Genomic DNA, 26,189 nt, shown 5'->3' with positions numbered 1-26,189 from the left:
CCCGGCCCCATGACGTCACGCGGCGGGGCTGTGACCTCACGAGCCCCCCTCCCCCTCCCCCCCCGGCACCGCCGCCCGCAGCGCGAGGCGCCCCCGCCGCGAAGTGGCGGCGCCATTGGCCACGGGCTCAGCCAATCAGCCGGCCCGGCCCGGCCCGCGCCCGCGCGCGCCTGGTTTCGAACAGGAGGCGGGTTCGCGGCGCGGCCGGGGCGGGGCGAGTCCCGCACCGCACCGCACCTCACCTCACCGCACCGCACCTCACCGCACCGCGCCGCGCCGCGCCGCGCCTCACCGCGCCTCACCGCACCGCCCCGCCCCTCCCGGCCCTCCCCGCCCTTCCTGCGCAGCCGGGGTCGGTGCGGCCGCCGGTTGGCCCCCGCGGCTGTCAGTCAGGGCGGCGGGCGCAGGGTTCGGTTGTTACGCGGAAGAGCGAGGGCCGTGGCTTTGTTGTGCTCCGGGGAGGCGGTCAGCCCGGGCGCCCGCCGGCTCAGGTGAGTCTCGCTGCTCGGGACCCGCGCTCTGCTTCCTCCTGCCGGGGCGAGGCTGGCGAAGGAGGCCCCGGCGGGCGATGCCTCCCCGGCTGCTCCTGCGTAGCGGCAGCGATCGGCCCCGCCGGCGCCGTGCGGGGCCTGAGGCGGCGCCGGGTCCCGCCCGCCCTGGGGGGCTTCTCCTCGTTCTCCTGCCCTCGCCCCACACGTCCCGGCTCTCCCTGACTGGCTGTGGCCCGCTGAGACGGGGCTGGATCCTTTCTGCTGGTGCCTCAGTTCGTGAGGTTGGGAGCGGCGTGGAGGAAAGAGGAGAGGGCGGGTGGTCGCTCACAGCGGGTGCGGGTTGGGGGAAGGTGGCTGAGCTGCCTCAGGATCACTCTGTGCGGGGGCTGCACGCGGGCACGCTCTGGAGTCTCCTGTTTCAGGGGACACGCAGCCACAGGTACTTCTGCTGTTGGGGTGCCTTCCAGCTGTGTTAAGAGAGTTTCCTTGAACATCAGTGGGCGAGGAAGTCCTTTAAACCTAATGAAGTAAATGACACATTATATTTTTTAACTTGGGAGCGATGCTCTTGTAAAGCTCACTGTACACTGAGGGAGGACTCGGCATGTGCTGCACCCGTGTGCCCAGGGAATGTGCCCTTCTGTAAAATCTCCATCAATCATTTCTAGTTCTTAACTGCCTGTCAGGACTATCTCTTCGTCAGGGAGTCATTTAACCTGCAACCCAGTGTGGGCCAGCACTTAGGCAGTGCAGCAGGCTGTGAACTCACTGCTCAGTGTGGATGAGCCCTTGGGAGTCTTGAGTCGCTTCATTAAGCAGTTCAATCTGGAAATGACACAATGCTTTTCCTATTTCCATGGTACTTTTCCTATTTTTTTCTATCAGTTATTATCCAGATATGAAAGCAGCAGCATACTTTCAGTATTTCTTAAAAAATACAGTTGTTCTGTAGAAATGAATGAAGCAGGATTAAAAGGGGACTCAGCCAACAACTATAATGTCTCGTAAGTGAGCTTCAGTAATAAGAAAAACCCAAATAATCTGAAAAGCTACATTTTTGGAAACTACTAGCATTAGATGTACTGAGAAGCAACAGCTCAAGTGAATGATACAGATAATGTGCACTGTTTAAAAAAATGAATTTTTTTGTGTGTTTGGCTACATAATTCAGGATGTGAGGTTGGTACTTTTTGGTTTCCCCCATCCCCTTTTACTCATGTGTGATGTCTTGCAACAGGTTTTGCTGGATGCTCAAAAACATTGTTAGAAGACAATGTCCCTTGACTTTGATAGTGGAGCTCTACAAACTCAACATGAAGATGAAGACTATGACCAAGAAGATTATGCAAGAGAGCAAGAGGTGAAAAAGAACAAGTTCTTCAGTCTAAACACTTGTGTGCTGCATCAAAAGTGCCTTGCAATGTTGTATGTGGTGCCTGGAAGACTGTCACTCCTTGCCTATGCAGCAGACCAGAGGCAAAGACTGGTGTCACCTATGTTTTGTATTTCTTGACAGCTTTTTCACTGATTACAAATACTTAGAAAGCAACAGCTTTCTTTCACTTGAAAATTTGATTAGCTTATAAGAGAATGAGAAATAATTATAACCAGAATTTTAAAATTCTGCTTATAAATTACATATTTAAATTTCTAGGGAAAATATTAGAATGTGTTCAGGGTTTTTTTGAAGTTTAAGTAGTTTGGGTGCTTTTTGTTTCATAAAGATTTGCAAAATAAGTGTTTAACGTGAATGTGAATAATGGTTTCTTACAGGGTGGTAAATCAGTCTCATGTCAGGTAACCTTCCCATAGATACTTCAGCAATCACTGTCTAGGGTGTAGGTAACATTAAGACAAAAGGAGGAAGACAGACAGCCTTTAGTGCAAGTGGCCTATTTCATTTGTCTCTTTGTACTGAACTTGTATGCATTGTTTTGAAAAGCATGTAGTTAACCTTGTTTGTTTTGTTTCAGTTGCAACAACTATTGACAGACCTTCCCCATGATATGCTGGAGGACAGTGGAGACCAGCTCTCCAGCTATTCGGACAGTAGCATCCATGAGGCTGAGGAGCAGTAAGGCCTTTGGCACCATTTTTTCTTATTTATGTTTTAGAGAATAGAGCCAATCTCAGCTGCTGAGGTGTGTGAAAGCAATCTGAATAAAAGGGGAGCTGTAGTGCAGTTTGCAGTATGGTTTGTGTTCCATGAGAAACAAACTAGATGCCACTTAACAAAGATGTGGTTTTGTTTTGTTTTTTTTTCTGAAATTACAAGTTCATAGTTAAGCTGCTTGTCTTTCTCTAGATCACATGAGCCTGGGAAGCTTGATGGAAGGTGGAGCAGCCATCCATTGATAAGTGATCCTCAAAATGTAAGCTTATATGAGCAATTATTTAATTAGTAGGAACTATTTGCTCACAGTAACATGCTAAATATTACTTAAATTCACTGGAGAAATACTTTTAATGTAGGTGATGTTTTTTTGCTATTAATTTGAAGTATTTTTAACTTGAGGGATGATAGTCCAGAATGAGTTTTGAGAGAGCAATTCTATATCTCTTATGCATTCATAGGGATATAAACAAGGACAAAATCTGTACCCTGAACAATTCTTGCATGACCAGCAAAATGATCATGTTGAAAAACATGGAAAGAATTGGAATGGCCTTCATAATGATGGAGAGAAGAAACACTTATATGACATTGAAGAAGATTACCACATCACAAATGGTCAAGAGGATCCTGATGATGTGTATCTTGGTAGAGATAAGTTTAATGCTCCGAATTGCTACCAACAGAACGTGTATCACCTTCCTGAAAACTTCAGGCCATATACAAATGGCCATAAACCAGAATTTAGCAATCAGCGAAGTAAAATAATAAATTTTCCAGATGCTCCAAAAGAACATCTTAAGGTATTTCAGAGCTGATGTATTTTTCTCTTTTGGAAAATTTCATAAGTCTTTATTGGTACTAATATTTCTAAATGCTTTCAGTCTCTTATTATCAGTTTAAACAGTGATGGGAGGCTTCTGTAGTCTATTTAAAACAATGAAGTGTTAAATAATTGGATTTTCTTATGTACATGTTGTGATTTTATTTTTTTTTTACTATTATTGGCTAGCTAGAATTTCATGAGGTAAAATGAATGTCATTCACTCAAGTGTGTGCTTACACTCTTGAAGTTGACACTTCACTCTCCTAAAGTGGAAGCTTTCATGAAAATTTCTGTCATGCTGTGCTGTATTGGAGCCTGAATATGAAGAGCAAATAGAGCTCTTCTTAATGTCAACCTGTAAAATGAAAAGTATTTTCAAAGAGCAGGAATACAGTTGGGTTTAATTTATTTCCTCTTATGTATTTATTGTCCCAACAGCAATTTGTTGCACCTGATGTTGTTGGTGGCAAGTCACCAGAATCTTACAAAGTGACTTATAAACCATACCAAAATGGCATTCATCAAAAAATTCCAGTAACCCAAGAAGGAGCCAGAGGAAATGAAGTCTTTGAAGACTTGCAACAAGAATTCTTAGGCAATGATGAAAGTAAGAGTTTGCTCTTTAAACTTGTGTGAAAAGTCTATTGGAAATCAGCCACAGAAAACCTGTTTATCAGTAGATTTTTTTTTTTTTTTGTAAGAGGAAAACTAAAAGTGTGGTGATGTGTATGAACTTTCCTTTTGCTCTAAGCTTACATTGGGATAGCACAATTTTTTTATTGTTGTTATTGCTAACCCCCACCCCTGGTGGCTTGATCCCTGCCCTTTCAGGGGTCTTGGAACTAGATGATCATCTAGGTCCCTTCCAACCCAAACCATTCTATGATTCAGATCTTAAGTCTTGCTGGTACATTGTCTTTATGATATTGGAAAACAATGACTTGCTATACTGTGGGAAACATACTTTCTTGGTGCCACGTTGTGCTTTTCTGTTAGGTATACTTCAGATTGACAGAACTACTTTGCTTGTTACAAATCTTGAACGTTTATAGCTGCCACAGGATTGTGTGATTCACAGCAAGTAAACCTTTACTTGGGCCTACTGTTAGGTTTTAATTGTATTGGTAGTTCCTGCAGTTCTTCAGCTATTGCTGCCACAGCAACTCAGATGATGTGAATAAAACATACATTAAAAAATGATGCAATTTTGTCAACCAGCAGTGAATTTGATGCTGTATGAAAGAAGCAGCTTGTGGCAGGAATTGCTTATGACAATGACTTTCTTGGTTAGTTGGCTGTGCTGACTTGTCTGTATGCTCTTTGAGATTTGGCAGATTCAGAAAACATGCAAATTCTTCAACTTCAAGTTCTAAATAAAGCAAGAGAGAGACAACTGGAAGAGCTTACTGAAAAGCTAGAAAAGAGTGCACAGCAAATTAGGTATTTGAATCATCAGCTTTCAGTAATCAAAGGTAAAATGTTTTGTACTAATTCTTAACTTTTATTCATATATAACAACTTTTTTTTTCTGAATTTTTAATTTAGGAAGTGTCTTTGCAGGTATTGATCATATTTATAAACTTGATTTGGGATGATGTGGACCTAAACTGCTCTCCCAAATGTTGTTCTAAAGAAAATTCTCTGGATTGGTGTCTGACTGCATAACTGCCCTTTACTGGGTTCTGAAGACCACCCTTGTACTCCAGAGTCCTCATGTGCCAGGCATTAAAAATTAACAGAAAAATGAGAAGTTTGCCAAAGTAGTATGTTAAAAGTACCAAAAAACCCCAAGCAAACAACAACCCCAAACAAAAATCAAATTGCCAAAAAACCCCCACCCTAATAGGAGAAATTTACACTTATGAAAACTTTTTAAAAAATTTATTATTTTTTTTGTCTCTGCTGGTTCAACAAATCCTGAACTGTATTTGGAGAGAAGCTCTTCCAAAATTATTAAAGCTTTAATGGAGACTGGTGGTTGAATTGGCCTTCCTTTACTTACAGGAATGGACAAAAAAGAGTTGAGCTTAGAGAATTAAGAATATAGTTCTTAGAATGCAAATGGAACAAAGGAAAGTGAAAACTTCATCTGCCAACCATTTTGCTGTGTTTTGGCTGTGCTGCCAGGGGCATTATTTTGGTTCTCCCTTTAAGAGGTGTAAGGGATGATGCTAGTCTCTAGTGCTGGCAGAATGGGGCTTGCTTCCTCTAGGGTTCTGAAGGTGCAATGTGTGAGGGTGCTTCCAGCTACCAGAGGGAGAAAGTGGTTACTGGATGGAGACTGAAAGTTTTGGTTCTCTCTTTTGCTCATTGCCTACAGCATGAGATGGAGGGCTCATAGCAAGTGGTTCTGTAGAGCAGGGATACTGAACACTTATGGTCCGTGAAGTTGTTGGGTGGCTGGGCATGTTTCTCACTCAATTATTTTATCTATCTCTTAAGATGAAAAGGATGGTTTGGCTGTTAGTCTTCGTGAGTCTCAAAAACTGTATCAGAATGGAAAGGAACGGGAAGTGCAGCTTGAAGGTCAAATAAAGTCACTTGAAACTCAAATTCAGACTCTTACTACCAATGAGGAGCAGGTACTATAAATATCTTTAAACTGTTTATTATGGAAGATCTCAGTTATGTTTGTAGTGCATTTGCATTAAATGTAAGTGCCAGTCTCTTGAAACACTGTTCATGATCATTGCAGAAGCTGAATATATGATGAATGAATAGGATGCCTGGCTGGAAAATAGTTTGTATTAAAATCCAGGCATTAGTTGAGTACTTCTAGCAGTTCTTGCACAAGAAACTGAATTGACATACAGAATATTGGAGCAAAAGTAAAATATATGTAACTGGGAGCTATTCTAATACTTTTTCTACAGATGTTGAAGCAATCCAAAGTGGCAGAGGTAGCCATGGAAAGCATGCAGAAGCAGCTGTTAGAACTTCAACGATCAGATGCCCTTCAGCGAGCCAGAGAGCAACATGAATCCATTATTTCAGCACTCAAGCAAAAGCATGAAAAGCAAGTATTATTATTAGAGCAGAAACTTGATGCTACAAAATCTGCACTCCAAGAGGAGGTGAGAAATGATTTTAGGATGCTGAGTACTGTATCGGAGTGGCTGCAGAGCTCCCTGTGTTTCCTAAACTGCACTTCTTGACCTATAATACTCCTTCTGGAAGCTGCTAAGCAAACGGCAAGGAAATTCTACATAAGTCTCAAAACTTTAAAGCTTATGTGGTACGTTTTTATAAACATCTCCAGGCAGCTGTAAGCTCAGATTGTGAGTTTGTACATAGTAAATGCAGAGGAGGCAGGAATTCATTGTCTTAGTTTCTCTCATGAGCTTTTATTCCGTGCACAATCTCTTTGGGAAAGAGTACCGGAAAATAAATCTGGGAAAGAAAAGAACTAAGTAAGAAATGATGTTATGTTTTTTTTCTTCAAGAACTGTTTATTGAACGGTCATTGCCAACCTTTAGTCTCAAAATGATCAAGGATGACTAACCACTGAAAAATGACTTTATTTTAGAAGTAGAGTTTTAAAGGGAGAGAGGGGAATCTGACTTTAAGATGGAGTATGTTGTTGATTGTGTCACATGGTTCTAGAGCTTATTAAAATTATTCTACCTGACATGTCTTAAGAGTCCACTGCAGTATTAGAAATATTCAATCAATGTAGTCTAGGCAGGCCTTAATAAATTGTCCTTTTCTGTCATATAAAGGAAATGGAATTAAATTTCTTTAATTCTGGGTCTGTAATTCTTGCATCAACGTAAATATGCATAAAAATAAATAAGCTGTATGTTTGAAAAGGTAACTAGCACTTGCTTGTCAACAAGAGTGCATTGCTAAATCTGTCTATTAGTGCTACAACAAAGCTTACAGAAACAGTGTTTCTACTGTAAAAAAAGTGTTTTATGGTTGCACATTTGAGGTATTTAGAGAGAGAGCTCCTGTTTTTTGGAGAGAAAAGCAGAAAGGCATAAAGGTGGGGTGAGGTGCTGTGCCTCCCAGGTCTCTGTAGGTAGCTGTAATGCCATGTGAATGTCTGCTTTGTATGGCATGTGAAAAAACCCTACAGTTTCTCTTTTACAGAGTGTTGGAACTTGCTGCCTTGGCTTATGCTCACTTAAAATAAACTAAATTGGGTCAAGTTTAGGCTTAATGTAAATAATGTGAAGGCTTGATTTTTCTGCAGTAGACTGACTATATGTGATTAATTACAAGGGATAATGTGACATGCTGAAAACAAACTGCTCTAGGAAATATGCAACAGTTCATATCATGTATGTTTGTATATGAGTATACTTACTGTCTCCTAGTGAAAACTTATCTTTGATGCTGCACGAGATGACTTGTCAGCCAAAGATAGAATTTGATTGTGATTGATATAGCTGCCCTCTGCCCCTTTAGATATCTTATTCCTTTTCTTCTGTGTCTTGTGTGTGTTGGTTCTTTCTATATCTGAAACTGTCCTAATTGGCTAGCTGTTTGTAACATTAATAAAAATAACCTGTCTTCCTAGAAAGAGCTTTGCAAAAATCTAGGAGAACATGTTAAGCAACTTGAAAAAATGCTGGAAGAAACCAAATGTGAAAAAACTGAAATAATAAATCGGCTGACAAGAAGCCTAGAAGAAAGCCAAAAACAATGTGCAAATTTACTGCAAACAGGTCAGTCTTTAACTCATTCCTTATCTTTCCTTGCAGAAATGGCTCCAGTCTTTTGAAGTATGAAATTGCACATCTGTGTCTCTATTGAAATGGAACCCACGTTAAGCTAAATTTGTACTAGACCATTTCCTATGCAGTACCTGGGTCAGACTGAAATTAAATTTAGTGAAGTGTAGAATGAAGTGTAAAAACCAATAAAAATTAACCCCTGAAACACTATCACACAAAGAAACCAAATCACAGTGATTAAATTGTTCTTATATGCATTTTGTGCTGTGTATGTCTAAATTTTGGACTAAATAGCCTTGGGGAACAAGCTACTTGTTTTTGTGTTAGGCTTTTGACTTGAAGTGCCATTTTAAATTAAAATCTCAGAGAACAGAATTGGTTTTGTGGCTGGAGGCTGGTTCTTGGAGACTTCCATCAGTAGGACTAGCACATAAAATATTCTGCTCTTTGTGTATTTGACTTGTGCCTACCTTTACACATTGAAATTTTTAAATAGTAATGTGTGTATTTTCATAGAATCCAAACATCTTAACTAACTAAATGTCTGTCTTCTTGGATCCGAATTTAAGAGCATGCTCTTTTGAAAACTGTGGTAGTCTGGAAGAAAAATGTCCCTGGAGAGAACCTAAATGTCAGGATAGAGAAGGGAGAAACCTTACTGGATTGTATTATGTTGTAAATAAGTAATTTTAAACATGATGCAATATTTAAAAAGAATGCAAGTGCCACTTGAAGAAAAGTCATGATTTTTCTGTGCTATATTGGTCAAATGCCTTAAAGCTGTAATATTCTTGCCTTTATTATTTGTATTTTTTAATAGTTTAAGGAAATGCAAACAGTCTAATGCCTGTTACCAGGGTCAGAATTGCTATTTTTAACAGCAATCTTTCAGATTACAGTTTTTCTTGCATATTTTTGACTTGCTTTTCTCTCCATTTTCTTTCCTGCAATAGGCTCGATGCAGGAGACAAACCAGTTGCGTTTTCAGTTGCAACAAGCTCAGTCTGCACACATGATAACCAACAACATGAACAAGGCTTTACAGGTTTGTTAATTTTAGTATGTGTTTTACTACTTTGATTTTAGGAGGACAAGCGTTCTAGCTAACAGGTTAATAGTTGAAACTCTACTTGTTGGAGAAACAAGCATGTCTCCTTTCAGTAGAGGACTACCCACTGTTTCATCTCCCAGTGCTGCATATTTAACACTTTTTTGTGTTTTTTTTTTTTAATGAAACACAGTGGGGCATATGTATTGGCACAGATGTGATGCCATACATCTATCTAACCTGCTTATGGAAAAAACAGAATGATAATTCTACTTGATGGGAATCTCTAACTTTAATTAGGTTGTAGGGATAGCTGAAGATACTGTGTTCCAAAATTTACCTTTTGCCAGCATAAGAGAATGCTAGAGAGTCCTCTGTAAAATATGAGTGGAAGTCTGTGTTTCCAGTTCAGTTCATGTATTTGATTTAAATCTGTCATCTTGGAAATTATGAATCTTACTGAGTCCTAGAGTAACAGGCTACTTTTCCAGCTATGTATTCTTCTGTTGTCACCCTTTTTACTATAAAAGGTCAGCAGGAAAGAAGTAAGAGCAAAAGTACTAATACTTAATATATGAACTGTAATAAGAACAGTAGAATATACTGAGCAACAGAAAATAGTCCTGAACTTGTAATTTTAACATATGCTTTGCTAGAGGTATCAAAAATAGCATAAATAAATAAAATTAATGCTTTATGATTCAGATAAATGCAGCTAAATGCAACTATATTTAGAAAGACTAGCTCCATGCATTTGTTGTATTTGGAAGACTTAATCACAGGTCTCATGTGTGTGCTTGGAGTTTCTCTACTCGGTTTAATTTTTTTCTGTCTCTTTTAAGGAAGAATTAATGGAACTGAAGGAAGAAATAGCTTTGTATGAATCTGCTGCCAAGCTTGGAGTATTTTTGAATGATACAGGTGGAGAGCTGCATACGAATCTGGATGATTCCTATGTAGATTTAGGAATTAAGAAAATGACTGCAAAGAAACCAAGGTTCTGCAGGTATTGAGTGATTTTTCTTGAAAGAAAAATCTGTAGTTACTTAATGCTAAAGTTGTCTTTTGAAACAACCAAGTGAATTGTCTCAAAATACCTCCCATCATGTGAGAATGAATCTTCTGGAGAAATAGCTGAATTTACAAGTTTTCTTTAGGTTAATTGCAACTTGATGAAAAAGCATATGGTTTCTGTATCTGTGTTCTGTCATTCTTTTTACTATTACCTTTTAGACATCCATATTTCTGGTGGCATTAGTTGCTCTTTGCCACAACTACCTTTCAGATAAATGTTTTTTGTCTTTCAAGTACTGAACTCGTTACATCTCCCCTAATAGTGCAGTACAGAAAAGAGACTTGGATAAAGAACTCTCCAAAGATGAAATTACTGTAGAATTAAAAGCTGAGCTGGAACGTTTATTGAGCAGTAATAAAATGAAGAGAAACCAGATTGCTCAATTACAAAATGATCTTAAAGATTGCCAGAAGACACTGGAGGAATACAAGCAGTTGTTGAAAGAGGAAAAAGCATCAAAAGAGTCAGAGGTTTGTTCTTTTACACTTTTTTAAAAAAAAGATGCACTGGATTTTAGTGAATGAAACCAACATATAAACCTCTTAAAAAAACAGGTCAAAAATTTACTCACAGTTAAGTAATGATAGCAACTAAATAAATCTGCTTTTGATCTTAAGGGAAGTATTGTCATTTGGATGATACCTTGGTTTGTATCATAGGTGAAAAAGAAAAACTGAGTAGGAAAACTTCCCATAATATGCCTCATTAGGTGACTTCTGATGTGGTGGCTTACTTCCTCAGTAGCATGTAATGGCCACTCTGCTTTTTTCACAACTGAATTTCATTGGAGAAAGCAGGTTTTCTTTAGCCAAAAAGACCTTGTAATGTCTCTGAGAAAGCTGATAGTATCATTAGGTTAGACAAATGGAACATTAAACAGACTGTCTTTAGAAGGCCTTCACTATGTAATTTGATTAACAACAAATTTCTTTGATATTACTTCTCTCTTCACCCCATTATTAACTGTCATCTATAAATTGATCAGACTAGTAGCATCTGCTCTTGTAATCTGTACATTTTGATCTGGATGTGGGATAAGAATATAATAAGCTTGAGAAGTGTGCTCTCTGTTGGATGATAGTAGTCTTTCATCTTGCAAACACAGTGTCAAGTGTGTGCTGCTTTAAACTTCCATGATGCCATGAGTTTCGGGAATTAATCTGGAATAACAGTGATACTGTTACATCCTGCACTGCAATAATTTCCTTTGGGTTTTTAAGTTTTCTCTAAGCAAAGTTTTTATTCGACAACTTTTTTTTTTTTTTTTTAAGCATCAACCTCTGAATCACATATCCTGAAAGTTCTCTAAATTTGATTTATTTTTAGCCTGTCACAAATCTGAATGATACTTTGGTGGCCAGTCCTTCAGTTTCTGATAATCTTAAAGAAGAAGTTCTGCAACTCAGAAAGGCTAATGAAACTTTGTTGCGAGAAGTTGAGGTGAGACAGAGATGCTGCTTATCCCTACAAAAAAAATAAATCCCTATGCTAAAACCTGTTATTAGAAATGGTTCTTTACAACCCACCTAATTATTTGATCCTTGTTTGTCCAGAACCATACTTTGACCATCGAACAACTGAAGGAAAATGAGGAAAAACTGACAAGTTTAAATCAAGATCTCTGTTGTCAGATGAGAAAGATGGTTCAGGATTTTGATCAGGATAAACAAGAAGCTATTGACAGGTAAATCTGTTAAATCTGTTTAGTTCCATCTATGAACTTGTAGGCTGCATGTATGATCTTGTACCAGCTGGTACAAGGGGATGTCAGCAATAGAAAGCTGTTTCTTACTTAGGGACACGTTGAACACAGTTTAAAAGCAGGTGGAGGAACCTAGGTAATTTTTTCCTTTCTTGAAATTGTAGGTGTGAAAGGACTTACCAGCAACATCATGAGGATACAAAAGCCCATTTTCAGAAAGACCTGATGGAAAAGTATGCTGCAGAAAAACAGCAGCTTGTTCAAATGTACGAAGAAACAATCTCAAGGTTAAAGTAAGAATTGCCATTTTTTCTATTTTTACTGAAACTTTCATATTTCCTGTCTGGCCTTCTGTGCTTGTTACCCTCTTTTCAAAACAGGCTGTCCTGTGAGTGTAAAAACTAATTGATAATAAATAATCTGTCCTGTGAAGGGTTGACACAGAGGAGCTGAACAAGGAGATGACTGCCGTGAAGGAATGTTACATTGGAGTCTGTAGGGAGAAAGACACCTTAGAAGCTACTTTAAGGCAGAAATTTGAGCAAGAGCAGCAACTGAAGGAAGAGAAGGTACTAATGGAAATAGCTATAAGCCATATAGTTTCAGACTGTTTTTAAGATGTAGTATTCATAAGTGTATTTAACTTTATAGTTGTTTGAAGATACTTGGAAGAGATGCAGCTGTATCAGAAAGTTAATACATGTGGCCTATTGGTTGTTAAGTTAACCTGCTGTGGTGTCCTGGGGTTCAAAATATTGTAGAAGTAACTTGTTCCAATAGCTGTTCATTGTCATGTAGTCAACTTACAGAACTTTGAATCTTGAGGACTGCTCAGTCAGCAGTGAGAGGTTTTATATCCATGAGGCATTTTCCAGAAAACAGAATGACAGTACAAGTATTGTTTTCCCTATATAAAATTAATCTGAAAATACTGAGAGTTTAAGTAGCAATTAATACAGACTGCTATATTGATTAAAGACTTTGCTCTTCTGAAGACAGCAGTGTGAAATGACTGAAGTAGGTCAACTGTCTTGCTAAGCAAGTACAGTAAAAGGTGCAGTTCAAAATATGCTGGGAATAAAAATTCTTGATAAGAAAACTTAATTTAGAGCAATAGCCTGTAATAACCTCTGATATCCTGCCTTAAAACACCTCCTTTTGAGAGCTGACTCTCTTCTCCAGGTGTCATCAATAAGATCAGTGCACAGGCTCTAGAGAGTTAATAATTTCTCTCACAAACTTGTCTCATAGCAGTTTGCTATGCCTTGCAGAATACTTCAAATTTGTTTTCTATTTTTTGCCTAGCTCAAGAAACAGCTACTAAAAGAAAAAGAAGATGCTCTTAGCCTTCTGAGGACTGAGCTTGAAGAGAAACACTGTGGTTCTCTGATAACAGCAAAGAAGCAGTGGCTGGAAGAAAAAGAACAGCAGGTTGAAGAGGAACTTGCATTAGCCAAAGTTCACTGGGAGATGGAAGAAAAAGAGGTGTGGAACTTAAATCAGGGGGTTTCAGTTTTTGTTGTTGTTTTGTTTATTTTCAGAAGGAGAACTTGTATGTAGGTAGACTTATTAGACTGTTATTCTGCCATTTGAAGTGGCTTAAGGATCTGTCATTTTAGGAGTCTCGGAAGAAGTCGGTAGATATTACATGTGCTTAAGATTTTGGAAGAAAAAACCCTAGGCCTTGCAAAGTAACATGCAGAATGTCCTGAATGTCACAGCTGGTTGTATGCTGGAGTTTTCCACCCTCCTCCCTGATCATTTCATTCAGTTACCATATAGAAGTCCTTGTAGCCCATAGAGAGAAGCTGTGATGAGGAAGAAAAACGAAGTCATTTTTTACCAAACTCTCTGTTCCCTGAGAATGGTTTTGTTCTTACCCTGTTAGGGAAGATTATTAGTGTAAGCAGAGTTTTGTTGGTTAAATATCAGTGAAATTCTGGTTATTTGGACACTGGGGAGATTTTCTTAAAAAATATTTTTTTCTTTAGAATAAAGAAAAAGTCTTTGCAAATATAGAAAGAGAATGGCAAAGTAGGCTGGAAGAAGTGAGAAGAACTGTAGTTGAATGTAGAGACTGCAGCAGCCAAACTGACCAAGTAACAGTTATGGATGGAGCTTCAACTGAAGAGTTAAAAGGGATTGAAGACCAGAAGTTGCAGATCCAGAAGGCTCTGAAAGAAAATGCGGCCTCTGAGGCTTTAAAAGAATTTGAAATAGAACTGGAAAATAAATACCATAAAAATCTTGCCAGTCAGGTAACAAATAAATGTGTTCTCTGCCTGGTGCCTGTAAAACTGCCACGTGCAACTAAGTCACTTAGAAAGAAATGTTCTCTTTGAGAAACTTTATCTTAAGCTCAGCAGGTGATATTTGCTGTATTAGAAACATAGTAAAAAAAAAAAAAATTCTGAAGAAACTGTAGCATGAAGCTTGTTTATTCTAGCTGTTTTTTCATACAGTTGGACAAGTTTTGCAGGAGTTTGGAACAGCATTGTGCAAAACTTACTTAGAGTTTATATAATTTTTTAAAAGAAAAATAAATAGAATATTAATCATTTGTGCATCAGGAAGTGCAGCAGATGCTGCTGGTCTGATTCTTTTGATTTCTATAAACATAGGCCATCCAAACTTAAGTCTGTACTTTCACTGCTACATGAAAGTATAAAAATGGGTTTGTTGATGGTGACTGAAGTAGATTTTTTTTTTTTAATCTGCCTATAGGTAGATGCAGCTTTAACCCAAGCTCGTGCCAGGTGGCTGCAAGAATTAACAGATCTCAAAGAGTACAAAATAAATCTAAAGCTAGAACAAGAAAAATGGGAAAAAGAACACCAAGTGTCTGCAGCAAAGCAGGTAGCCTAAAATACTTGTATATGTGTATTGATAAACAGTTTAGTCTTCTAAATCCCATATGTTAGTGAGGAATGAATGCAGATACAGTTGAAGAATCATTAAGGAAATATGTTTCTAGTGTACTCTGGTTCAGATCAATTTTTTTTGCCTATAAAGGATTACATTTTTATTAAATAATTTTTAAATAATCTCCTATAGATTGATAATGACCCAGAGTTAAGTTTTTATACATCTATGTATATATTTATAATGACTGTGTTATATATTCACCAGTTAGCCCTGGTCCTCTCAGCTGCTGAAGAGAAATGGAAGAAAGAACATGAGAATACAGAGAAATCTGGCCCAAGAATGAAAGAACTTGAAGAAAAGGTGATTTCTCTCAAGAAGGAGTTGGAGCTAAAGGAAGAAGAAATCCCTGCAGCTGTCAAAGCAGAACTAGCAAAAGCCCGTGTTCAGTGGAACAAAGAAAAGCAGGAAGAAATCTTGCAGATACAAGAGCAAAACGAGAGAGACTACCGCTCATTCCTAGATGATCATAGAAACAGAATTAAAGAAGTACTTGCAACAGCAAAGGAGGATCTTGCAAAGCAGAAGAATGAGATCTGCATACAGAAAGAGGCAGAATTTAAGATGTTACTAGACCAAAAGCAGCAAGAATGGGAGGCTCAGGAAAAAAAGAGACTGCAGGATGAAATTAATCATTATGAGGAGAAGACTCTGGTTGAACTTGAATATCTGTTGAGTGAAATCCATGAAGAACTAATCAAGTGCACAGATAGTAAGCATTCATGTAAGGAGAAGTGTTTTGATGCTCATGTTCAATTAAGCCATCCATGCAAAGACAAACTGAAGACTTGCTTACAGAAGGCCTACAGAATCACAGTTAACACAATTCTGGAAAAGGAGGAGCAACAATGGAAAAAGGTAATATTTCTGTAAATTATAAGTGCCAACCAGAAAAAGGATTCGAGAAGTGAAACTCATACTTGTTCTCTCCCAATAGAAAATATCTCTGTAATTCTAAGAATCCAACATCTGAGATCATTGATAACAATAGTCCTTTAAAACCGTAAAAGAGGGCTAAAGCTACTATTAGCAAGTGAAAAGGGAAAGGATGGGTGTAACTTTGCCACCTTCAATCTTTAAAGTAGGAAAAGCCAGGTTAGGAGTGCCACTCTTTAATGCCAAGATTCATAAATTAAGGAGCTGAATCCACCATCTTGTTTGGGAGCCAGTTGAAGGCTCCTTGTGTCCTCCTGGGTAGGTTCTGTCATTAAGGCCCGTCTTAGATTTTTGCATAGCTACATTTTTTTTTGAGAAATTTTGCAGTTTCTTTGGTGATCAGATACTGATTTTTGGATCATGTGACCCCCTCCACCTCCTTCTGATACAAATAAAAATTAAAACAGCAAATCCTTTTTACAGATTATCTGTAGTAGAACTGAATAACTGACAAACTGATGTCTCTTGGGAATAACAGTCTTGCTTAACTTTATTGTGGCTCTAGGAAATCCTTTTCAATGTGCATGCCTAAATGAAGAAAGACATCCTACTGTCTCCTAGAGGAGTTTGGGGCTAAGTAGAATTCTATCCAAAAGCTTCTGTTTCTGTTGTTTTGGCAGATTCCTCTTTTTGCAATACTTACGCCTGTAGTAAGCTTTTGATTATGGGGAGCATCCCACCGGAAATGCCAGTGCCACCCAGCATTTAGCAGCTGGTGAATTATCCAAGAATAGGACAGAGAAGGAAACACTCATCTTTTTCAAGAAAAAGCAGGACAGGGGGACATGAGTATGAAGAGATATCTCTGTATTACCCAGTGACTGTATAGTCACTGTATTACCCAGTTGTTTAGTGGTTATAATGTTTCTGTTCAGAAAGTGGTCCTTTAAAGTTGGTTGTTTGGGGTTTTTTTTGAGAGTTATTTCCACAATAGTAAAGAGAATCAGAAGGTTGTTTTCCCTATGCCTGATGCCTCTTGTGTAATAGATACAAATGTCTCTTGGTAAACTGATTTTAATATTATTTTGAACTCCTAAACACTGGTTGGCTTTGAACCACCTTATCCAGTGCAGTCTTTGTAGTTTTTTAATGTCTTCTCTTATGCTACCATAATAACAATAAACAAAGTTACATTTTTCTAGATGATATTCCTGTCTCTCTACTACGTATACTTGTGCAGAAACTCTAAATGGGTATGACCCTTTTTTCTGCTGGATATGCCTTTTGAAAAACAAGTTAGCTTCAACTTAGTTCAAAGACACTGTCTGGTTCTGTGATGTTAAGGGCTTCTGACACTTCCAAAATAATACTCAAGTTACCCAGGTACTGCTGTTGCAGTGAATTATGCTTAGTAAAACTTCTATATGCTAGAATATACATTTTCCTCCTGATTTGAGCTGCAATCTACAGTTTTCTTTCAGGTTTGAATGGTACTACAATTACTAAAGCTACTTGGTGGTCAGGTTTGCTTGTTTTCATGCATAACATACTAATCTACTTAGATAGTGTGGAATATTTTCTTTTTTGCTATGTGGTGGCTTTTCAGGAAGTGTTTTTCAATTGCAGAAATATGAAGAGCTGCTGAGTAATGTAAACAAAGAAGCACACTGTTGCCTGCAACATGGTGAAGGAGAAACTGAGGCCATGGCAGGACCTTCTGTGTGCAGTGTTGGACACCAAGCAGAAGCACAGAGGAGGCTAAGACGACAGCAACCCTTGCAGGAAACTGGAACAGGCAAAGGTATTTGGTTTGTTTTTAATCTGGCAAATTATGTGTCATCAAATTAAACTTGTTTAGTAACAGTCTCTAACAGTCAATATCGTGTTGATTACTCTAATGCAAGGTTAGCTAATTAGTGAATATTTGGGTGACAGAGGAAGATGTAGTTCTTCTGACTCTGAGGTTGTTTAATGTTGCATTATCTTGTACTATACTAAAGTGACAAACTATGCAACAAATGGTTCCTGGTCTCCAGCTTACTGATTTAATGCTAGGCTTTGAGGTTTGATTTTATTACGTGCCAGTAGCTTTCTGCCTTTTTTTTTTTTAAGCCATATCTGCTGCAGCTGCAAATGCTCTTTGAAGGTTGTGGACATGAGCACAAATACCTTTTGGTGTTTAACAGCTCATAAGCAAGCCAGTGATGATCATCATGAGCAGGGTGTGGTGTAAATGGGTAATACTACATCAGAGCTTGGAAGACTGAATTACACTACTTGCTCTTGACATTAGACAAGACAAGGAATTCTGCATTCATGTAAAATATATGGCTGTGTCAGGAATTATACTTTTTCCTGATTTCTTTTGACCAAGAATGTACTTGAAAAACTGTGAATCCCCCTGGGTGATGTTCCCCTTCCCCCCCCATCTTTCCCTCCCTTTATCTACTTTAGGATTATAGCTCTTCCCAAAGCTGTCACATGTATTATGGCAAAGCTGGAGACAGCATAGCTGGGGAAAAGCTTCGTGGGAGGCACAGAAATCTCTCTGGGGCTTTCTGTTTAGTTTGAGCTCTTACGCAACCGAAAAACATAAAGCAAGAAAACCCAAGAGAATCTTTGGCTTTATGCCTATAGTGTGGCTTGAATTCATTCAACACCAAAATAACAAACCATCTATAAAACACAGAACAATACCAGCAGTGCAGCTCTTCTGTCTCTAGAGCTCCCTGTCCTGGCTATCGAGAGCAGCAGTTGCTCTCCTGGAAGTAGCCCAGTCTTTGTGACTTTCTTAACTAGACTCAACTGCATGTGAGGCTTCCCAGCTGGGACAATCTCCTTCAGCTGACTCAAAAGACCCTGCTTGGCCCTGCAAGCCTCAATGCTGACTGAATATTCAGATCATCACTGATGGGAATGTGTTGAACCTGTCAGGGCTCAACAACTTGATAGATACTGCTGCAGCTTCTATAATGGTGTTCCAGCCTCTTGTGAGTTTTTGGATTAGACTGATGTGTTGTTAGATGCTTTCCAGCATGGGAAGGACTAAGTAGACCACTGGAAATAGGAAGTTTGGTCTTCTTTCTTTTTTTTGGTCCCATGGTTGTTATATAACTTCTAGCAATTACTGTTGCAGGTCAGAAACGTACAAAAAGGAACGTTGGGTCTCGGAAAGTTTTTTGCTATGAACACTGCTGCCAGGAGCTTGAGAAAAGAGAGACTGTGTGCCAGGACTTGAAAGACAAGCTGGAGATAGCCCACAAACATCTTCAGCTTGTTGTGAAGGAACATAAAGCTAAGTCAGAGGAAACCCAAGGTTAGGATTGTTAGTCACCAAGAGATAACTTTGAATGGCTTAGCTTTGCTGGCTGTATGAGTCATATGCTGCATCATTTAGCATTTTATTTTCAGTGGGTGGAATGGATGTGTGCACACTGAAAAAAACAACCCCCCAACAATTAAAAACCACAAACTTACCGCCCTTCTCCCACGCCCCCAAGAGACACCCCCACCCTCTTGATTTTAAACGTTGCTTATTGCTTTAGTACTCCTTTGTGTGTATCAGGAAAAGAAGAGAGGTGAACTGAACATGTGGCAGATAATCTTTGAATATGTGTACATATGGGTCTCATTGCCCATGAAGGTTATATATATAATGCACATGTGTGCACATACATATGTGTGCTTAGAAATTAATGAGTCAGGGAGGTCTTTAGCTGTCTTATTTGGGGCTTTACTGCTACTATGCACATACCTTCCCACAGTGAAAGTATAAAGAGCAGAGAGGCCCCAAATATTACTTTGTTCCTCTTGGCAACATTAGTAATAAGTCATTGACCACAGTTCTCTGCTACCTTCCTGCAGATAACAATAGCTTGAAGCTATAGTTCTGTTTATTTTCTTTATTTATTTTGGTAAACCTGAAAGTAGGTTTAAGTAGGTGTTGTTTTGTCTCCTTGCCTTTTAAATCAAGATGTTCTTTGTCACTTTGAAATGAGAAATACAGGACAGATCACTGAGAAGTCTCTAGTTTTTCAGTCTTTCTTTCCTGTGTGACGACTGCCTGTACCAGTGATGGATATGAAATATCCACTCTGGTTTGGGAAGAGTTACTGAAAGGAAGGCTTCTGCCTGTGGTATGGAAATAATGCTTTTCTGAAGCTATTTCTGATAGAAAAAGATGGTGCAAAGTAATTTGTTTGAGATTACTCTATTGTAGGCAATAGCTCCTGATTAATTAGTGGTATTATCCAGTACTCTTGTTTAATACACACCCCACTTCTACTGGGGTAGTATTTTGCTGTGATTGTCCTTTCTTTGCTGTCCAACATCTTATTTTGGCTTTCTTAATATCAGTATCACCTTCTGTGGCAGGCTGATAGTGCCTGGTGGTAAAACCTCCCTGACACTTGGGCCATCATTGTAAGTAATTGAAATATTATCTAACTTGATGTCAATACATGCATTTACTATGGATGTTGTTGCATCATGTACATCTGTCATTCTTTCAGGATAATAGACTTCATCCTTTATTGCTTTATTTAACTTGGCATAAGTCTCTGACCATAGTAAAATCTGGATTAGCAAGTTTGAAAGGTCTTTGGCATATTAAACCCCTTTGCTATACCTCTGGTTGGGTCCACTTTATGGGCCTTGCATGTAGGCTTTTCACTGAGAGGAAGTCATTGATTCATCTGATAGCAACAAGAATTTCTTTAGTGTAGGTTTATTTCTGAGAGGATTTGTAGGAGGAATGCCTGCACTGCTTGGTTCCTATACTCAAGAACTTGCTTACTTGAGCATATGAAGCACAGTTCCCATTCAGTTGGTATCTGAGGAACTCTATCCCCTTATTCAACTGCATTGAAGTCAGTAGAGGTCTTTGTTTTAAGGAGCAGAACAAAGAGAATGTTTTCTCTGAATGAAAACATGTTGGTGATTGAATAAAAGGATTGTTCTCCCTGCAGTGTTTTAATCAGTTGAAGCTGTACACAGTAGTTCAGGGCATTTTTTAGGCTCCTTAGAGCATGGCAGGAATTGGACTTGCTGAATGTCCTGGTTCAGGAGAGGTCTCAAACTGCATCCTGAGGATCAGTAGATCTGTAGAGTGGTTTGAACCTCAGTGAAAGGGCACTGTGGCCACTCTAAGCAGGTTTGGCAGATGGTCAGCTTGCAGAGAGCAGATGCAAGGTAGTAGGTTTTACCAAGTAACTAAATAGTTTTACTTGCCAAAGGCTGTGGTTTGTATGTGTTGTGTGGGGTGGATTATTTTTTTTTCTTTTACTGAAAAGGTTCAGTTGCCTGCTCCAATAAATTTTATGCACAGTGAGGATGAGTAAAAGGCTGTATGTTTGTAAGAGGTTTTTGCCAGCTTGCAGATACGTGAGCAAGGCTGGGTGGGCAAGTTGCGCAGATTTGCTTAATATTATTTCTGTGCTCTGTCCACAACCATATAGGAAGGGAAAATTGAAGAATAATAGGAAGTCTATTAACCAAAACAGAGGCTACTGCTGGCGCCAGGGTCATCACAGATACAATTCTCAACTGCTCAAAATGAGATTCAGACTACAAATGAGGAGCTCTGAAGGCTATGAATTGCTTCTGTCTGTATTCCAGCATGGCTACTTGCTTTTTACTTCTCCAGACGTCATCTTAGAGAAGGAAGAAAGCCAAACATGTCTGTGTCTTTCTTGGGGCTCAGCCTTGAGTATTCCAGAAGGAAGGCTTGTCTTTAAGAAGACATGCTCTCTGATGTATGGTGACAGTCTTTGGTTTCCTTGGGCCATGGTTCACATGAGAACTTCTGTGGTTGGGTGCAGTGGATGTATCTTCAGCATTCAGTGTAGGTGTTCAGTTCCTGTTGGTTTGTTTTCCTAAAACAGGAAAGCTAGTAGTCAACTATTGATTTTTATGGGTCTATCAAAGTTTACCCCGTAATTCTTCAGGTTATGGTAAATATCTGTACCCCTTTAAAAAAATAAATAAATCATTTGCTTAGATTAGATAGCTAATAAATCAGTTTTAAGGTCCTTTAACTTTCAGGAGACCCACAGGATGACTATCTGTATGCCATGATCATGAGTCTTCAGCATCAGCCTGAAGTCCTGTGCTTTGGGCTCTTTCAGCTTCACTGTCTTCTCATTTTCTGTGGTGGCTCATTATAGTATTTCTAGGCTTCTTAGTAGCATTGAGCAGAGTTCAGCATGGAAGTCCAGTCTTTCTAACAGTGTTAGTAATGGCATGGGAAGGCTTCTAAGCTTATTTAATTACTGTATGACATGGTCAGGCTGCATTAAGGTGTATTGTGATTGATTCCTGTGGGCTTTTTACTGCAACACCTGATGATTTGCTGATGATACTTTATGACATTGAGCTCTTATACCAGACACAGCAATTTATGTAACAACTTCTGTTGAACTCCACTTCAATTTAGAGAAATGCAATGAGTTACAGTTCATCGCTTTTTTAACAGAAAACAAGAAGGTCCTAGAAGCTCTAATTGCAGAAAACTCTGAGATGAAGACTAAACTGAAAGACATGGGAACACTACCAAGGTATTTAAAAAATATGTAAACAGGCTTAGTTTTTTTTGTAAGATATAAAGCGTTTTTCTTGTGCAGTGTGACTGATGTGCATTTCAGGTCACTGTCAAAGGGAGACATCTCAAAACCTTGTACATCCTGTGACTCTGTGAAAGGGCTAGAAGAAATGCGTGCCCAGTACGTTAAAGCTGTGAGCAAGATTAAGTGTAAGTACTGAAGTCTTTGCTAAAAAGTTAGGAGAGCAAAATAGTTCCTTTTGTCACTTCCACCTCCTTCAGCCAACTCGCACAGAAATCTGAGAGCCACATTGCACGAGAAGTAGCTTTTTCCTTTAGTACAATAAATGTGAGAAATGGAATTGTTGCCATAATCTTGAACAAATTGAATTGTGATGAGTGAAGCCTTGTTATGCCATCCTTGCTTTGTTGCACCGCATTGTGTCTTTTAAAGTGGTAAAGTGTACTTTGAGAACTGATCTTGTTTCTCCATCAAACAATCCACCTATTCTCCACCTATCCACCTTGTGCTGAGGGAGAGTCTGCTTTTTTCTTGTGCTGTGTCCTGGCTTAATTGGCAGCCTTCTGGCTGAGGAAGGAGGGTTAAGCATAGCACCGTGTCTTACCTGAGTGCAACAGGTACACAAATGCCAGCTGCGCTGCCATCAAAGAATTGTAGACCTGCGTTTTACCAGCCAACATTCCCCCCCAAATCACCGTGTTTAGTGTTTGCTACTGCTGCTGAAGATGTAGAATTGGACAACTGAGTTCCTGTCTGATCTTCAATGGCATTTATCCAGTAGGCAACGTTTGGCACAAGGGTTTAGGTGGAACATTGGCAAGTAAATCCAGGCCCTCACTCCACATCTGCTAGACAGTCTCAGTTTGTGATGCTGTTTTGTTTTTTTCTTCCTTCTGGGAGAAAACTGGTAGTAATGAGGTGTGTTTGTAGGTGATATGCTTTGTTATATCCGTGAAAGTAAGGAGCGAGCTGCTGAAATGATTAAAGTGGAGGTTTTAAGAGAGCGCCAAGAGACAGCACGGAAAATGCGCAAATACTATTTGACGTGCCTTCAACAGCTTCTTACTGATAATGGGAGACATGAAGGGTAAGTTCAATATATTTGGAAACTACTGTTAGTTCTGAAAGAGGTGCGTTTAGTCTGATGTTTGTCCATCTTGAAGCAGTGTCTGACCTGAAGTCCTGCCAATCTGCTCAGCTTGGCATGGAGTCACTGCTGAGAAGTCTGGCACTACTGTCTTTTCAGTATTATTTGACTCTTGCCAACATTGCCTTGAAGTAAAATGCAGAACTGAAAAGGAATTACCCTTTAACTTTTTGTGTGTGTGTTTTCTGCAATTTTTGGCAGGGCTGAAAAGAAAATAATGAATGTTGCCCATAAACTTGCTACAATGGCTAAAGGACTTGAAACACCTCTACGACACATTCCCCAAAGCAAATCTACCCGCTCAGGTATATTAGATTCTGTAGTTCTCTTTTTGGTCATACTGATTTAATGCATGTAGTAATGAAAATGCAAATGAAAAGTGAAGTATTACCTATTAATAAGTTTGCTAATGGAATGTGAATATAAGCTGCTTATTTTGACAATGCTTGCAACTCTCTATTTAAAACAAACCTGTTTTTTCTACCAGCATTAACGTTTCCTCTAATCTATTTCCTCCTCTCCTCTGCTAGCTCTGCTATCAAATTCTGATCTATCACCTGGGTCTGAGTACTCAAAAAGAGATCAAATGCCTCAGACTAGATCAAACCATATGGAAAGCAAATCCTGTGGTGAAAGCATTACTGAAAAAGCCAAGGATAAATTTGTCCAGAGATGTGTACCACATGACTTGAGACAGCAGTTTGATGAAACTCTACATACGTGTCATGAAACAGTGACTTCGAATATCCAGAATGGAAACAATTCTAAAAATCTAGATGGTGCTTCAAGAGGTACTCTGCCACAGTTTTATCCAAAGGAAGACAGAAGAAAAGAAAAACATGGTCCCATTGTAAATGTAGACAAAGGACTGTTGTGTGCTGCTAGTGAGGTTGTACATCACAGTGCTCCTCCATCTGCTTTTCAAGTAGCATCAGAAAATATGCATGCACCCAGCTTTACAAATGGCTGTGCCATCTCTGGGCCAACTCATCATATGCTTAAGAGCAAGAAAAAAATAATGGTCTTGAAAGAGGATAAATGTGTCCTTTCATGTGGTGAACAGAAAACTAGATCTAAAAGAACTCGGGAATTTGGCTGTCAAGAAACTCCAGAAAGGGATGAAGGAAGCTGCAGTGAACGGAATTCTGTGAATGGAAGCCTGGATCTGGATCACAGTGCTATGCCTCTCTTGTATCTTGAACAAAAAGCCAACACTCATGTTCAGTCACAGACTGAATACTGTGAAGAGGTCTCTCATGTCAGGGCATCTTCCCCTGCAGATGAAAATGTTACTTCTTGGAGAGACTTTACTGATGGCAGTGGCAAGGTTCGTGGTACAAAAAGCAGCACTAAAGTGCTAAACAATAGAGGCTACCTGATAACAAACCTAGAGCATATTTCATTACTCAACTGTGACAAATCAAAATCTGCTGTCACACAACTTGGTGTATTGCCAGATTCAAATGTAGGAAGATGCTGCAACAAATGCTTAGAAGAAAATGATATAGGATCCCCAGTCTCTTCAGCAAGATAGTGGTTTTGATAGCCCACTTTGTACCTTGAACCTTTACCAGTGATTCCTCATTTGAAGGAAAAAAGATAGCTTGATATTTAAATAAAAGTGTAAGTTTTGAGTAAAACCTGTTCTGTGCCAATTTCATGATCAAAGTTATACAATTTGTGTTACATGAAGAAATTATAGCAAGTTACTTGAAATATTAATGTAGACCTTTGCTTACTTTTGTAATAACACTTTCATAATTGTTTATAATGTATTATATACAAATATATTTAATAGAATCTATTTTTATATTAAGCCTAGCTTGCAGTGCAGTTTTATGTAAAAGCTACTGTAACTTGTGGTAATCTTTTTAAACGCCTATGAAAATTCTTTCAGAGCTCAAGAAGAGATATTTTAGGATTTGTTTGAAGTAAGTATTTTAATTGACTTTTTTTATGACCCCTTTTAAGTCTCTGTGTGCATCTCCATAATAAAAGCAAAACTTCTTGCAATTTTTTCATTAAAATATTATAACAAATCAATTTTCAAGTATTCTTCTCTTTGGTACAGGAAAAAATAGCTCATACTGGGGAGAAGAAAGGTACAAAATAGAATAATCATGTTTTGCAGGTGTTCCTTAAACAGCATAGGTTATTAATGTAAACTGAAAGTGTAGTGATGTTCCTCCTGAAGCTTTGCAAGCTTTTCTTTTAAAGGTCTGCTCGCATTTTGAGGAGAATTATGAAATGGATTTCTTGCTTTCCTTGGGGTAGTATTTCACTTCTAGTGATGCTGTGAGGAAAAGCAGTGCACAAATCACACTTGTTGCAATTGATAATATGGTTATGGGCCAGCAATTCACATCAACAATAATATGGAAGATGTAAACAAAAAGGTTTTGCTTGCTATTATTCTGTGACCCTAGAACAAGAAAAATGACTGAATATTCTCTATGTTTAAGTCTTTCATATGTAACAATATTTAACTGCTTTAAGGATGCTCATTTATTCTTTCAGAGTCAAACAGCACAGTCCAGTCTAAGAATCTTTGCAGTTTTAAGAGGAAAACAGTACATGCTTCAACAGAAATCTTCTGAAGAAAAATGTGTAACTTCCTTTACAAAAACATCTTGCCTGTTTATATTTCAGGCCAATTGGCAAGGCAGACTGCATTACAGCTCTTGGTATGCAGGACTGGTTTGTGACGGGAGACTCTCAGGTGATCTAATGAGAGACTTCTGAATTTCTT

At 38.9% G+C, this 26,189-nt stretch overlaps 1 protein-coding gene across 4 annotated transcripts; it reads left to right on the top strand.

Annotated features, from left to right (window-relative positions):
* Window positions 1-420: 420 nt before the first annotated feature.
* On the top strand, window positions 421-25,256 carry CEP152 (centrosomal protein 152). 4 transcript variants are annotated; one of them, XM_051628569.1, is made up of 28 exons: window positions 421-491; window positions 1,729-1,851; window positions 2,465-2,565; window positions 2,797-2,863; window positions 3,066-3,407; window positions 3,869-4,037; window positions 4,756-4,902; window positions 5,873-6,012; window positions 6,304-6,504; window positions 7,954-8,101; window positions 9,064-9,155; window positions 10,001-10,164; window positions 10,496-10,703; window positions 11,560-11,673; window positions 11,787-11,917; window positions 12,100-12,228; window positions 12,369-12,504; window positions 13,241-13,420; window positions 13,927-14,193; window positions 14,660-14,791; window positions 15,065-15,715; window positions 17,360-17,534; window positions 18,870-19,049; window positions 22,206-22,287; window positions 22,375-22,481; window positions 23,224-23,380; window positions 23,642-23,745; window positions 23,971-25,256. In XM_051628569.1, the coding sequence occupies exons 2-28, from the start codon at window positions 1,765-1,767 to the stop codon at window positions 24,972-24,974; spliced, it is 5,415 nt and encodes a 1,804-aa protein (XP_051484529.1). In that variant the 5' UTR covers window positions 421-491; window positions 1,729-1,764; the 3' UTR covers window positions 24,975-25,256. The 4 variants fall into 4 exon arrangements, with proteins under 4 accessions (XP_051484529.1, XP_051484530.1, XP_051484531.1 ...); XM_051628570.1 differs by lacking the exon at window positions 14,660-14,791; XM_051628571.1 differs by lacking the exon at window positions 18,870-19,049.
* Window positions 25,257-26,189: the final 933 nt, after the last annotated feature.

This window comes from Apus apus, chromosome 10 (assembly GCF_020740795.1).
Source record: "Apus apus isolate bApuApu2 chromosome 10, bApuApu2.pri.cur, whole genome shotgun sequence".
In the NCBI taxonomy this organism is placed as follows: Eukaryota; Metazoa; Chordata; class Aves; order Apodiformes; family Apodidae; genus Apus; species Apus apus.
The sequence above is the reverse complement of the archived record's forward strand: the minus strand, read 5'-3'. Positions and strand labels throughout refer to the sequence as shown.